This window comes from Emydura macquarii, unplaced genomic scaffold, assembly GCF_026122565.2.
Source record: "Emydura macquarii macquarii isolate MOO-44397 ecotype Brisbane River unplaced genomic scaffold, CSIRO-AGI_Emac_v2 contig_3506, whole genome shotgun sequence".
In the NCBI taxonomy this organism is placed as follows: Eukaryota; Metazoa; Chordata; order Testudines; family Chelidae; genus Emydura; species Emydura macquarii.
This window is the reverse complement of record NW_027133643.1, coordinates 8,491,873-8,507,745: the sequence shown is the minus strand read 5'-3', so window position 1 is coordinate 8,507,745 and position 15,873 is coordinate 8,491,873. Positions and strand designations below refer to the sequence as shown.

General features: G+C 40.3%; 1 protein-coding gene and 1 long non-coding RNA gene across 2 annotated transcripts in view; one reads left to right on the top strand and one right to left on the bottom strand.

Moving 5' to 3' along the window:
* Positions 1–233: 233 nt before the first annotated feature.
* On the top strand, positions 234–12,778 carry LOC137144926 (cytochrome P450 2J2-like). The gene is made up of 9 exons (XM_067535409.1): positions 234–440; positions 2,024–2,186; positions 5,353–5,493; positions 6,566–6,726; positions 7,348–7,524; positions 8,654–8,795; positions 9,882–10,069; positions 11,567–11,705; positions 12,600–12,778. The coding sequence occupies exons 1-9, from the start codon at positions 234–236 to the stop codon at positions 12,776–12,778; spliced, it is 1,497 nt and encodes a 498-aa protein (XP_067391510.1).
* Positions 9,282–15,873, bottom strand: part of LOC137144927 (uncharacterized) — a 13,134-nt gene continuing 6,542 nt past the window's right edge. Inside the window, exon 3 of the long non-coding RNA XR_010917518.1 lies at positions 9,282–9,362. This is a non-coding gene — a long non-coding RNA (uncharacterized lncRNA). The remainder of the gene's footprint in view (positions 9,363–15,873) is intronic.

Here is a 15,873-nt window from a genome sequence, read left to right as displayed (position 1 = left end):
AGCTTGCCAGATTGCTTCTGCTTAGCTGAATGAGCAGGATTGTCTTTGCCGTGACAGTGTTTAAACCTGCTTATTTTGTGACCGTTCTAACAGAGTAAGAAAGCAGCACTCCCGACTGACATCTTAGCCAGTTTACTTTGCCTATCTCTACCTCCCATCTCAGCAAGACTAGCCAAGGATCAGAGCCCAGGTCCCTTTTGGGATAAAAAATCTGTACTTTGACCATCAAGAAGATGCAGCTGCACTTTTGGTCCCTTTTAACTTCCCTTTGGGAAAAGTTGAGTGTTCAGACTCTCGTCATCATTCTGATCATGTTTCTTTTGATTGCTGATCATGTGAAAAAGAGACGTCCCAAAAACTTTCCTCCTGGACCACCAATTTTTCCTTTCGTTGGCACTGTTGCGGATTTTAAGCAGCCCATCCACCTCGCTCTGCAGAAGGTAAGAGCTCGACTAAGATGTATCATATTAATATTTTGCAAGTACATAACGAGTTCTGTGGCAGACCTGTGAAAGTGCTTTACAAACGGTAAGCCTTACAGCAGCCCTGTGATGTAGGTAACTGTTACTGGACCTCCCTGAGGGCAGAAGGGGCTTAAATGCAACAGTGGAGAGGTTGTTCTGTCCAGGCTGACTCCATACAATCTCTGCCTGTCTGTGATGGCTCTTTCTGTGGTATCACAGAAGGGCTGAGGCAGATTGGGGAAGGGTTGATAACTGATTGGTGGATCCACAGCTATGAAGATTTATGACGATCCTTTGTCCACTGACTTTGCCTTTGTTCAGGGTTCCACAATTTGCCTCATTCAATTTATTTTACAGATGGAAAAACTAAGGCACAAAGTGGTTAAGTGCCCATGTGACTTAGTGGGGTCAGAGAGAAGCTGTGACAGAGCCAGGAATAGCATCCAAGAGCCCTGGCTGCGAGTGAAATCAGTGGAGCTATGACAATTGACACCAGCTGAGGGTCTTACCCCAAATAATTGGAACAGGGAGTCCTCACCTCCATTATAACTTGTTGGGCAATATAACATCCCTGTGGTGCTGGCTTTACTTTAAAATATACCTTCTCTTGTGTTGTATCCAGCCTAGGCTTGGATGCTGTCTCACAGGCTCCCATTCCTCTTGAGTGAAGCTTGGAGGAATTTGGGAAACACTTACCGAGAGTACTATGTGCCTGGTAGGTTTTAGTCATCAAAATAACAATTATGCTTGTAACACAAGGGCCCTTCTATAACGCATTGTGCTCATTTTGCTGGACTGGAGAAGGATCATACATATAACAATGAGGTCCCTTTCGGACAAAGCCTCAAAGGCACTATCAAAGCTGATTTGTCCTCTACTTTCCACTTAAAACAGTTATAATCTGATGGAGAAAGCTGTCCTGATCCTAAATGATGATGATAACTGCCATTCCTGGGAAAAGGGAACATATGGGACCAAAAGCTAATGTTTAGGTAGGGGTGTGTTAATCTGTTTAGGAAGATAAGAGCTGGCCTAAATATTGAGCACAACCTGACTCTTATTGGTGGTGGCAGGTGCCACAACTGGGAATATTTAAAACTCTGCCCATACAGATGCTATAGGCACACATTGGTAAGGGAATGCTCCATGGAAAATCCAGGCCTTGGCAGTTACTGCATAAGCCAATATGCAATGTCATTGTTCTAACCACCTAAGATTAGTTCTACATGTGTAAAAGGATGGGAGCGATGTCGAGATTATGAGAAACCATCATAATGGAGTTTATCTTTTTTTTTTTATGAGAACTTTGGTCCAATACGTTACCTAACATTCCATGAAGATCATCTACAGCATGATGGGATGGGAGGGGCAGGGGTGTTCCTGTGTGTACAAGTCATGGTCAAGTTATACTGAACAGAGCTTTAGGCGATGCCTGTGATCAGATTGCTAAAAAGACATCTCTCCTACACTACAGCTTGCTAGTAGTTTTGTACCATCTCCATCCTTCTGGTTGTTAGTTGATGCAGAGGATAACTGAATCAGTGGAACGTTTCTTTCAGCTTATTGGCCAGCATGGTAACATTTTCAGTGTGCAGTTTGGAAATCTGACCTTCGTGGTGGTCAACGGATACCAACTAGTGAAGGAAGCTCTTGTCCATCAAGCTGAAGTATTTTCAGATCGACCACATATACCACTTCTCCGTGAAATTTTTAAAGGCTTGGGTGAGTTGTCTTGATGCGGTAGTCATTGTTTGGTACTTCACCTGATCAGCATTATGACAATTTAAAAAAATAAATACATAGGCTGAATTCTGCCCTTGCTATAATCCCAGCAGCTTTAACTGGGATGCACAGGAGAGCTGGAATTGTTCCAGTGTTTCTAAATCTCATGGGGGAAATATTATTTTACACACACACTGTCTCTCTCTCTCTCTCTGACGATTGGAGGATAGGATTGTTCTGACTGATTTAACTGAATTTAACATGAGAGATAGTATGGAGTGTAAACACCATAAAATATAAAGCACTTTTGCTGAATAGGCCCCAGATATTTTTAAGGTATTTAAAATACCTTTAAACATCTGACCGTGGGCTAGTTACATATTTACTGTTGGTTTGGTATTTCTGAACCTGAATCAATTCCCTAAAACTGAATGAACTGGGAAATATGACTTAGCAATGCAGAAAAGACAGAGAGATCTTTTTAGGCCAAAATTTTCAAACCTCTGTGTAAGTGCAAAAGTTTGCTCCTCACCAACAGAAGTTGGTCCAATAAAATATACTACCTCATCCACACTGGTGACCTTAAAATCTGTCAGACACTCAGATATCTGAGCAATAAGCACAGTAAAAAGAGATAGATTCATAGACTGAGTATTGTCCTATCACTAATAGTAATTAGTATAGTAATAGTATAGTAATACCACACTATCCCTAAAGCCCTAAAGTGGCTGCACAATGGAAACTCTCTGCTAACTATACTTTCACAGAAACTGTACACCTAAATGCCTACATGTTTCCCCCATGTAGTTTCAGATGGGCACAATTATCAGTCTAATCTATCTATCTAATACTACCACTCATTCTGTAAATCATTCTGTTGGGTTGGTGTAAGCTGTAAAACATCTATTGTATTTCACCTCAGAGGTGGGTGCACTTGAGAATTTGGCAAAGTGATTGGAAACTCAGGACTTGTCTACACTTACCTCAGAGATTCGGCAGCAGTTGACCGGAGTTACACAAACTACGCAAAAAACTTGCGTAACTCCTGTCGACTTCTGTTCTGCGCTCCATCTTCAATGCACTGTGCTGACGGGAACCCCATTCCTGTTGACGCAGCACTACACCACTTGAGGAGGTGGTCTTAATATGTCGATTTCTGGATCAACCGAGTGGGTCTTCACTGACTGCTCAGTCGATCCAGATAAGTTGATCTAACGGCGGCGAATTTGCTGCCATCAGTGAAGACATGGCTTTAATTTTTACTTAGTCCTTACTGAGGTGAACTCCCACTGACATGGAAAATTTATCTTCTACTTGGGACTGCCTGCTACTAGGAAGAAATAGAAGGCAACAAATAGAATGAGAGAATATAATGAAACTCCATGCCAGAGGACGTTTTGAAGGCCAAGACTATAACGGGGTTCAAAAAAGAACTAGATATGTTCATGGAGGATAGGTCCATCAATCGCTATTAGCCAGGATAGGCAGGGATTGCTGTTTGGGAGTGGCCGATGGGATGGATTACTTGATGATTACCTGTTCTATTCATTCCCTCTGAAGCACCTGGCATTGGCCACTTTTTGAAGACAGGATACTGAGCTAGATGGACCATTGGTCTGACCCAGTATGGCCGTTCTTATGTTCAAACAAAAAAAAGAGTAAAATATTAGAAGTAAACAGAGGAGGATTGTTACATTTTGAGCACTTCTGAGTGCTTTTGTCCTTAAACTTTCCCATCTCTCTCTCTCTCTCTTATTCAATGCTCAATAATAAACAACATAGTAATGTTAATGCTCTTGATCAGCCTGTGAGAAATACACACACAACTACCACTGACGACAGTGGGAGTCTGTCAGAGTAAAAACTGAGGCTACGGCTACATCAGTTTCTCTGGATCGCCTGAGCGGTCAGTGAAGACCTGCTCAGTCGATCCAGAAATCGACATACTAAGACCACCTTCACAAGTGGTGTAGCACTGCGTTGAAGGGAACGCGGTTCCTGTCGGCGCAGTGCAGTGAAGACGGCATGCAGAAGAGAAGTCAACGGGAGTTACACAAGTTTTTTGCGGAGCTTGCGTAACTCCCTTCGACTGCCGCTGAATCTCAGAGGTAAGTGTAGACAGGGTCTGAGTGTCTGATTCTGCCACCTATACTCATGCTGAATAGTACTTATAGGAGGAGTCCACTGAGGTTAAGGGGACTGCTCACACAAACAGCTACTACTCACGGTGAGTAAGGCTGGTTCAATCAGGCCCTTATAATCACCGCAGCATTAGGCCCAAATATCCTCAAGACTGTTTATACCTGGGGATCTATTTAGATGAAAGGTGCTAAATAAATGCCAGGAGCCCAATACATTTAAAGAGGTTTACAGGATATGGGACATTGGGTGGGGTGGGCCAGGGTGCTTGGCAGCTGGTTTTTGCTCACATGCTCCGAGTCTAACTGATTGCCATCCGTGGAGTTGGGAAGGAATTGGCAGTGATCCTGGGTTTTGTTTTTTGCCTTCATCTGCAGCATGTGGGTGCTAGTCGCTTGCCAGGGTTATGTGGAGGAGCCTTGAGCACTGGCCCCCTCGGTCCCTCCTATTCTCTGCCTGTAGCACAAAACAGTCGAGTCTCCTGGGGGCTGTGGCACTTTGGTCTCATTTCGGTTGTTGGGCGGGTGCTGGGTGATGTCGGTGGACGGTGATATACAGGAGGTCAGGCTAGATGAGCTAGAGGTCACGTCTCAAGGGTGTGGATTTTTCACACCCCTTAGAGACATAGCTCCATTGATTTAAGTTCTCTGTGTAGATCTGTATGACTCTTTTTTTAGTCCCCTGTTATTTTTCTTTCCTCCAGCTGAACGCAGCACCACAGCTGAACCTTAGAAAGAAAATCACAGTCCACATGCAGGTCTCCCAACGCTGTGATAGTACTAATAGTAAACTACATGTGCTAACCCCTTTTACGCACACAAAGCACAACAGAAAAGGACATAAAGCAGATTAAAGCAAATCTGTAAAGCTAGCTCCTGAATGTAAGCTGATTACTTTTGGGTTTTAATTCCCATACAAAAATGTAATTTAAAAATAAGTTGTTGGGTTTTTTTTTAATACTCTAATGATCATTTTTACACTATTTCCTGCACACACAGCAAAACATGTCATGTTTTTTTCACTGCAGGGCTGATATCATCAAATGGACATATCTGGAGGCAACAAAGAAAATTTGTTTTATCAGCCCTGAAAAGCATTGGTGTAAGCTTTGAAGGACGAATACAGGAAGAGAGCAGATATCTTGTTGAAGCAATAGAGGAAGAGAAGGGTAAGAAATAAATGTACATTATTTTGTCCTAAGATTTTTACCTATGCTTTTCTCAGGACAATCACACAGACATCTTAATTAGCCCCCTGCACCAACCTTATCCATGGTCTTTGGGGAGCCTAGGCCTGAATCAACTGGGATGGTTGTGATGTAAATATATGCACCCTGATGGCATCAGTGAAAGGAATAAACGCAGGACAATAGGAATTGCCATATAGATCAGAACAGAGCTCCATCCACTCTGGTAGCCTATCTCCGAAAGTGGCCAGTACAAGATGCTTCAGAAGAAAGTGCAAAAAGGGCCATAATAGACAATTATGCAATAACCTGCCCATAGAAAATGGTTCTCTATTATTTTATTTGTATTATTTTTTATTATGATAGTACCTAGGAACCCCCAATCAAGGATCAGGGCTTCTTTGTGCTAGGCACTGCTAAGGAATATGTTTTATGTGCAGTGGGAAAATAAACATGAGAGATTTCAATAGTATTTGGGTAAGTAACGGAACAGCACATACAATGCATGATGTAATCCTTATTTTAAATAAGCACGTGATTTATATGTATTAAATAATGGATTTTTAAGCATCCATCCAGACTTGTTATCCTCCCATAACTTTCTATTTGTCTTTTATAGAACCCATACTTGTTAGCTTTGTGCTAGCACAGAGAACTAGAAAGTGAAATTGACTAGAAACAAGCTATGTTAGAAAATAAGAATTCCTAGAATTTATGTACAGCTTTTCCATATATACATTTTAATATGCTTTAAAAGAATGAGTTTGCAGATGTTAATCCCATTTAACAGAGAGGAACCTGAAGTCTGCGCAGAGGTTCAGTGTATTGCCCCAGATCCTAACAAGCTAGTGTAGAACTGGAAATAGAACTCAGGTCTCCTGGTTCTAGTCTGGGAGTCCCTATTAATTTGCCACACTGAACATAGCACAAAACCAAACCAGTATAAGTGGTGAAAAGTAAACCGGATTTTAATAATATCTCAGTTTTAAGTGGTATTATTGTACTGATAAGGAATCTTTTTAAACTGACACTGTCCCTATATTTTCTCTTCCAGGGCAACCATTTGACCCTCATTATAAAATTAATAGTGCTGTTTCAAATATTATCTGTTCCATCACTTTTGGAGACCGCTTTGAATACCATGACAGTCAGTTCCAGGAATTACTGCATTTGCTTGCTGAGACATTACTCCTCATAGGAAGTTTTTGGGGCCAGGTAAATCTGGTTTGTTTTTTGACTTCAGACACCTGAAAAGTAAAGTACTTAGGGTCAGAGAAGAATTAAGTGAGGTGAGTCTGACTTTTCCTGTGTAATGTTATATGGGAAATCACCACATATTCCTTCTCATGACTATCGCCTTCTTAATTCTGGTTTTTACATAAAATCCAAAACTTTATAACCAGATCAGGCCAACATTGACTGATTCGGAGTTTTACTGTGAATAGATTATGTAGTTCTGCATATTGTGGGTCAGACTTTAATCTCAGTAACATCTGTAGAACTCCACAGTCTGGATCCATCCCTGAAGTGTAAATGAGATGAGACTCCAATTGGGTTTTTTAAATTTTCACTTCACATTAAGGGACTTTACTGACGAGCATGAGTTCTAAAATAATCAACTTTTATTATCAGAAAACAGTGGGCCTGATTCACCACTCTCATCAGTTTCACATCAATGTAACTCCATTGACTTCAGTGAAATAACTCCTGATTTATACTGGTGTAAGTGTTTGGAGAATCAGGCTACTAAATTACACTGGATGTGTTAAGATGTAATAGTGTTTTTTCTTGATCTAAGAGATATTAATTTGTCCCGTTCTTCTTACATCTTAACAGTTATATAATTCTTTCCCATTGCTAATGAGGTGGGTCCCAGGACCTCATAATAAAATTTTCAAACATTGGGAGAAACTTAGACATTTTGTGAATGGAGTGATCGCAAAACACAAAAAGGATTTGAATCCATCTGAAACCCGAGACTTCATTGACTGTTATCTGAAGGAAATAGAAAAGGTAAGCGGACAACGAGGACCAACAATTTATTGCGCAACAGAAATAAATCAATAGACAAGACTCAGAACTTAGGTTGTCTGAGCAGCTAGTGTCTATCTGGAGCCATGTATGTCATTCAGATTTTGCCATTCCAAATTGCCCTGTGCTCAGTAGTTGTTTTTCATTTAAAAGTACTTAAAATGAGGAGAAAGATCATTGTATGCAGCACTTGGAAGGTCACTGACTTTAGTGTCTATGAGAATTCTCAAGTACAAATGTCCTTTTATGAAATTTAACATAAAAAAGATGCAATCTTTGATTTGCCAAAAATCACTGCCCTGCCATACTGCAAACACTTAGGTTGGGATTTTCAAAGTGGTCTAGGGGATTTAAGGATGTATCACAAATTAATTAACATAAATCAGAGGCCCATTCCTGAAACCCTTATGAACATGAGTAATATCAATGACATCAACTGGACTTTTCAATTGAACATAATTTTCTAACGTGACTATGATTTACAAGATTGCAGCCCAAAGAGAATGGGGTGTGTGTGTGTGTGTGGGGGGGGCATATTAAGGTGGATTTAAGTCACCCTTGCACCTCCCTGCTGTAGGGGCCAGAAAGGCCCCTGGAGTAACTTAGACAGCCCGGGGGACCTAAGTTACAGAAGCCTTCCTGGGCGGCTCTATGGGGCAACAGCGCTGAACAGAATCTTTGCACTGCTTCACACTGTGGCTCTGTTCCTGACACATTTCCTGCACTGGGACTTGGAAAGCGGCCTACAGAAGGCAGCCTGCCAGCTGTCTGTCACATTTCCTCCACCAGGGGGAGGAAGGGGATCCTACTCCAAGTGTCACCGGCGCTTTTGGGGCTCACTGCTTTGCCTTTCTTACCTGGGGTGAAAGGGCTGGCGGTGGGGTGCAGTTCTCAGCCTGGATATATGAAAAAGCTGAGATTGAGACTGCCAAGGCAGGGCTGCAGATTTAGACACACATCTTCTATTAATTTTTGTCAGTTTGATGAGGCCTTAGGTTTTTCTTTTGGGGGGATAATTTGAAGAGCACCGTCACGCCCATCCATGCTATAAAGATGGGGTTTTTACCATGCATAACTAATATAAATATATTTCCACTTATATTTTTTAAAGTCTAAGGATGATTCCATCTCTTGTTTCAATGAGGAAAATCTACTGTGTTCCACACTGGACCTTTTTTTAACTGGAACTGAAACAGCTGCCACAACCATACGCTGGGCTCTGCTCTACATGGCAGTATACCCCAAAATTCAAGGTACATTTTGTAATGGTTTAAAATTGAAATGGTCCTTTTTGCTTTCAGTTTATTCTCTAGAGGCCTGACGCACAGACCAGAGAAACCAATGAAAGTCTTAACAACAAGAGTCCTGTAGCACTTTAAAGACTAACAAATTTAATTTCTGCAGGCATAAGCTTTTGTGGGCTGTAACCCACTTCGTCAGATGTAAAAGTCTTGCCACTGATTTCGGTAATCTCTGAATCAGGCCTTATATTCTGCCCTTACATTCCCCTATGATACCAGTAGCTGAAAGACTGGCTTTTTCACCTCCCTGGGAACAGCACTGAGAACAAAAATGAAGGCTTGTTCTACTGGCTAGAGGTGAGTTTTGGTACTGGAAATCCTCAAGCTAGTAGTGTCTATGCAATTCCAAGTTCCAGGATGTCTGCAGAACAACCACCACAATGACGAGAAAAAGAACCGTCTAGTGGTAAATGCACAGAACGAGGAGTCCAGTGAACTGACTTCTTCTTGGTTTTGCCACCGACTTCATGTGTGACCTTGGACAAGTCACTTTGCCTCTCTGTGCATCAGTTTCTCTATCTGCAAAATGGAAATAATGAGTCTTAGCTACCGCACAGGGGTGTTGTGATGATTAATTAATTAATATTGCAAGGCATGCTGAAATCTTGAGTTAGAAAGTTCCATACATTTTTTGACAGCCTCAGCAGACATCCCAATGACAAGCAGCCATGAAAAATGAAGGCCTGACCCAAAATCCATTAAAGTCAGTGGAAAGATTCCCATTTGACTTCAATGGGCTTTGAGCCAGGTCCTGAACTACCCTCTACCACTTGAGGTCTAGAGCTAACTCCTTGCAGGCACGATCAAGGCAGGTTGGCAAGTTAATGTGAAGCAGCCTTGCACTGCTACTGCCCCGCTGTACCTCTTTTAGACTAAGCACAGCATTTACATCCAGGATTTGGAAGGAGGCACCTCTCACTCAAAGCACTATACAAACAAAAATGCAGTTGAAAAACTGAACAATTCTAAGCTCTCTAAATAGAAAACTGCTCCTCCTCCTTGTCAGAATCATTAACATGGCTTTTGGCTTCTTTTCAGAGAAAGTGCAAAAAGAAATTGACACAGTGATTGGCCAGTCTCGGCAACCGATGATGGATGACAAAGAAAACATGCCATATACCAGCGCGGTCCTCAATGAAGTACAAAGGATGGGCAACGTAGTACCTATAAATGTGCCCAGAATGGCGACCAGTGACACTACACTGGCAGGATTCCATTTGCCAAAAGTAAACTGAAAGGAAACCAAGCCTTCCTTTCTTCTTTCATTGGTTTGATGTTAGATCTAGCTTTTAATTCCTTTATGGTAAAGTCTCAGATAATTTAAAAGGGGGTGAAACCAATAGATCCAATAGCAATTTAACAGAGTACTGTAGACATTTCTCTAAAAACAAAAAGAATTTACTAGAGATTGGTATCATGTTTATGACTTTTTAAAAACCACCGCACAGAATTCTATAGCAGTGATATAATTCTCTATTACATTATATACGATGGATCTAAAATTCCATAGAAAGATAATAATTTTCTATTAAATTCTATAGAAGTTCTCTATAAAAGTAACTTTTCTGGAGACAGAAACTATGTAAAAAGGGCTTAGTTCTCGTTTTACTAAAATTAAAATATACATTTAATTCCTAGATTTTTCTTTGCACTGCACAGACTTCAGTTTTGGTGTTAAGAAAAAACAATATTGGGTAATTTCATGAATTATATGAAATTGAGACGCATGGATAATGGGAGCCAGTAGTAAGAGGATGTAGAGTTTTGATATGTTAGGCCTAAGCGTCTTAGGAAACTTAGCTATGATAAATAAATAGCACTAATTAAAAGCTAGTTTTTAGCAGCACACACAGAAGCACCAAGTTCTCATTATTATAGTAAATATCACAGCCTGTTATTTTTTACATCACCCAGTAACATGATCAGTTGCCTCATGGAGAGAACAGACTCCTTAATGTTTGTACAAGCCATCCCATAACTTCACTACCCTCTCTCATGGAGGGTGGGGAGTTCTTGTTATATGGTAGCAACTTTAGCTAGCTAAAAAAAAGAAAAAGCAATAGCTGAAGCAAGCTTTAGTTTAAAACCTTGTGTACACACACAAATTTCACAAAGCGGTTTGAAAAGTGATTTAACTAAACTTGAGCAAACTCCTGTGTGGACACACATTTATTGGTTTTAAACTGGTTTATATTGGGTTAGCTGTACTAACATAATTGTAATTTCAGACACAAACCAAACCAATATAAACCAGATTGCAAATGAGCTAAAAGTGTCTGAACAGCGTGTTGCATTGGTTTAATTAAGGGCTTGTCTACACAAGGACATCCAGGAAAATTAATCTGAATAAATTAATTGGTGTGAATTTCAAATGGATTAGTTAAACAGCATTAAATCCCTATTTGGACAGTTATTAAACTGAATTAAAGCCACTTTAATTCTGAATTAGTATATTCACACAGGGGTTTAAGCGAATTAACTAGTCCACTTCAAATTCACACCTATAGTTAATCTGGATTAATTTTCCTGGATTTTCTTGTATAGAAAAGCCCTGAATTGTTAAAGAAACACACCTTTAGTTAAACAAATTCCACTGTGTGTATAGATCAGCTCTAAGAGAAGTAATAGAATAGTTTTAAAAACAAAATGGCTCAATATGTAACTTTCCAGCACACAGTCACTGAGGTGGTTTTAGTTCCCATTTCCTCCTCTTTTTTTTGCAGGGTACCACTTTGATCCCCAGTTTGACATCAATAATGTTGGACGAAAATGTGTGGGAAACTCCTGATACATTTAATCCTGAGCATTTCCTGGAAAATGGCCAGTTTAGGAAGCGGGAAGCCTTTCTACCTTTTTCTGCGGGTGAGACAATGTGTGAGGGAATGTTTTTGCATGAAAAGGCGAATGCCATATTTTAAAAACAGATGAAACTAGGAAGTGCCAACTCAGGACAGACCAGTAGGGCATCTAGTCCAGCATGCTGTCTCTGATAATACCTGATGCCTCAGAGGTAAACTAAAAATCCTTGTAATGGGCAATACTAACTGGGCAATACTGTACCAAAAAGGAAAATTCCTTCCTCACTTCAACTTCCAGTGCAGGCTTTTTTACTGTATTCATTATTAAGTCGGCTGTTAACTGGTTTCCAGGGTTTGCTTCTAAGAACAATCTCCAAGATTTTCATTAAGTGGTAATGCTCTGAGGACAGTTTCCACAATTCTCATTGGTGAACATTCCCTCCTTACTGTTTAAGAAGAGATTGCTCGTGCTGGAGAATGTTCAATGGACATATGAAAGGATGGAAGATAAGGAGGAGGACATCTAGGATCATCATAATTCTAGCTAAGGACAAAGGATGGTAGTAATGTCCTATTCAGCTTCTCATAGTGGGGGTTTTGTCTGTACAGTATTAGCTCAAAATTAGTAACAGATTCGTAACTTCTTTACATAGTCCAGCCACTAGAGGGGTTCAAAGACCCACACTGATAATGTAGGTATGATTAAAGATGTCTAGAGCATCTTTGACAATATCAGTACATTTTATAATAACAATAGTCCCCAGATCTTACAAAGCGTTTTTTCATCTTAGAGAGAAACACCAAGGTAGTAGCATTAATGAAGTTAAGGCAATTGACAAGTTTTTCAGGGAATTTACCATGTAAGTGAACTTTTAATGGATCAGAACTCTGAGTTTCCTATCGCTTATCCCTGTAATTATAACAGTTGTTCATCAGCTGCTCTTTCTTCCTCTTACAGGAAAGCGGGTTTGCCCCGGGGAGCAGCTGGCTAGAATAGAGCTGTTCATTTTCTTCACCACCCTTATTCAAAAATTCACATTCCAAGCTCCGGAGAATGTGGAGTTAAACTTTGAATTCACAATAAGCCTCACACGCTGTCCGAAGCCGTTCCAGATTTGTGCTGTTTCTCGCTGCTGAAGATCAGGAAGATTTTGCTGGTTTTGCTTCTCATTGAACACCTGCTTTTCAAGCAGAAAAACTCCCTTCTCTCCCCATCCACTCCATTATTTAAGTTTTCTCTATTTTTCACTTTTTTACAATTATTTTGTGCCAGGAGTTTCCTAGCAACCAAATTATGGGTTGTGGGACATCTGTGCAGTGGTAGCGGGTGTGTTTCCCAGTATATACTGCCCATTGGTGGGAGTAGCCTGATTCTCCCTGAGGTCTGCCAAGGAATGTCTCTTATTTGGTGCCCCTTGTCTCATAGTTACAAGACAATGGGAACTACCACCTTGTATCCCATGAAGGCAGTGAAAGCATTCGGATACAGCTGGGGGCCTGGGATATCAAAGCAGCTGTTGACGCTGTCTGTGATAGTAAATAAGATTCTTAAAAAATCATGGCGGTCCATAAGTATGAACCCAGACCTCGTAGATTTCAGGTTGGGTCAGGATCTCATCGAACTTTTGGCAAAGCCTCTGCTCAGGGCTCCAGTATTCCATTCCCAACCCTGCCACTGACTTGTGTGGTAACCTGGAGTAAGTTGCTTACGTCAAACTTTTCAAAAGTGGCCTCTGATTTGGTGTGCCTGAGTTGAGATGTCTTGTCTTGGTAAAGCATTTCTTTGGGTAATGTGATGCCCTGGAGATAAAGTCAGAACTAAGGTAACTGAAAATGGGCATCCGAAAATTGAGGCCAAAATCAGAGGCCACTTTTGAACATTTTGGCCTATCCACCCTGGGCCTCTGTTAATCACCTTGAGAAATGGTTATATTACTGGTTATTACTTGGCTTACACAGATGATGTCAGTAAAACTGGTCAGATAATAGGGCTTTTTTCCTGTTGAAATGCCATATTTTTGTGGCAAATATTCAAATACCAAAACATTTTGGACAAAACCCCCAAAATGTTGCTGAAAAACAGTCATATTTCAATTTGGTAATGCTGCTGTGGTATCTCATGGGAGTTGCAGTTCACATACCTCAGGCTCCCATTCTGCTCTTTAGGCTGGACTCCCTGGCTGAGATACATTTCTCATGATGTACCATGGCCTCCCCTCTTTGAGGAAGAGGTGATGCATCACAGGAGTCCAATACCATGGTGGCTCATGGGAAATGTAGCCTGGCTGTAGAGCCTGGTCCCTAGAGTACAATGGAAACATGAGCCAACCAAACTACAACTTCTAGCCATGACGAGATCCAACCCTAAATATTTTGGATATTGGGTGTTTGTTTGTTTTTTTGATGAAAAATCAAAATTTTCCATGGAAAGCAGACACTTCCTACAAAAAGTTTAGTTTAGTCAAAAACCCAAATTTTCCATAAAAGAAGTTAAATGCAAAATTTTCAATCAACCTATTTGTGAAGCTTAATTAAGGAATGCTTGCAAAGTTTTTTGAGAATGCCATAGAAGCACAAAGCATTATATCTATTTAAAAAGTTAGGTACAATTATATCAGATCATATGGGAGTTAACCAATGTTGAGAGTGTTTTACATTTAAATTATTTTTCAAAGCGTTATTTTTTTGATCCCAGCTCAAAATCTGCTTCATATAAGTTCAGTCTTGGCATGTAAATTAGTCCTCAATGAGGAAGCCATTCTTAGTTAAGAAAAAACTAAAAAGGCTACCTAAATGCATGATATTTTGCTGGGTTTGGATGTCCCCCACAATCCTTTTAAAATCATGGTTTATCTTTACTAAAAATAGTTTATTATGCATTTCCTTACCAGCTTACATATCCTAAGTGTTCAGCAATTCAGATAAACACACTCACAATCATACTCACAATGTGGTAAGGTCATATTTGGATAAATTCAACTCCTGTTACATCAACTAAATGACTTCCAATTATCATACAAAATGCATTCAGTTGAGTGCCCAGTTACTTATGCATTGAAATAAAAGCACACCATGGGACAAATTCAACCCTCAGCCATACCCCTGACGAAAACAGGAATGCACACTGCAAGAAAGGCCATTATTTGGCCTATTGTGTCTGTTTCAGTGTGGGAACCTATAATAATATCTAATATCATTTAAATGATCACATATTTGAAAATGTTAGGGATTGAGAGGGCAGGCACCACATTTTCTGAGAGCTTGGGCAGTGGGAGGAGCATCTGATTTTTGGAACAGAAGGTTCTTGGTTCTATCCAGACTATCTATGCTGACTTGAAGTTCGAACTGGCCGTGGCAAGCAGCATAGTGACAGCTGTGATGCCCTAGCTGGTAATGGATTTCTTGCAGTATGAATTCTCCATGATGTTGCATTAGAGTTTTGAATTAATGATTATTCCAAAGCAGCGATGGTTATTGTCTCTCTCTAAACACTGGAAATGCAACATTTCATGTATTATGTCATCAGTGTATGCAGAATAAATATGAAATTACAGTATGGTATAAACATAAACTATGTTTTGACCATAGTCAGGAGACTTACATAAGAAAGGCCATACTGGGTCAGACCAATGGTCCATCTAGCCCAGTACGCTGTCTTCCAACTGTGGCCAGTGTCAGGTGCTTCTGAGGGAATGAACAGACCAGGTAATCATCAAGATTATCAAGAAATAGAGGCTAGGGACACTTCAGAGCATGGTTTTCCAACCCTGCCCATCCTGGCTAATAGCCATTGATGGACCTATCCTCCATGAATTTATCTAATTCTTTTTTGAAAACTGTTATAGTCTTGGGCTTCACAACATCCTCTGGCAAAGAGTTCCACAGGTTGACTGTGTGAAGAAATATTTCCTTTTGTTTGTTTTAAACCTGATTCCTATTAATTTCATTTGATGACCTCTAGTTCTTGTGTTATGAGAAGGAGTAAATAATAATAATACTTCTTTATTTATTTTCTCCATACCAGTCATGATTTGATAGACCTCTATTATATCCCCCCTCAGTCATCTCTTTTCCAAGCTGAAAAACCCCAGTCTTATTAACCATTCCTCATATGGAAACTGTTCCTTGCCCCTAACCATTTTAGTTGCCCTTTGCTGTACCTTTTCCAGTTCCAATGTATCTTTTTTGAAATGGGGCAGCCAGATCTGTATGCAGTATTCAAGATGTGGGTG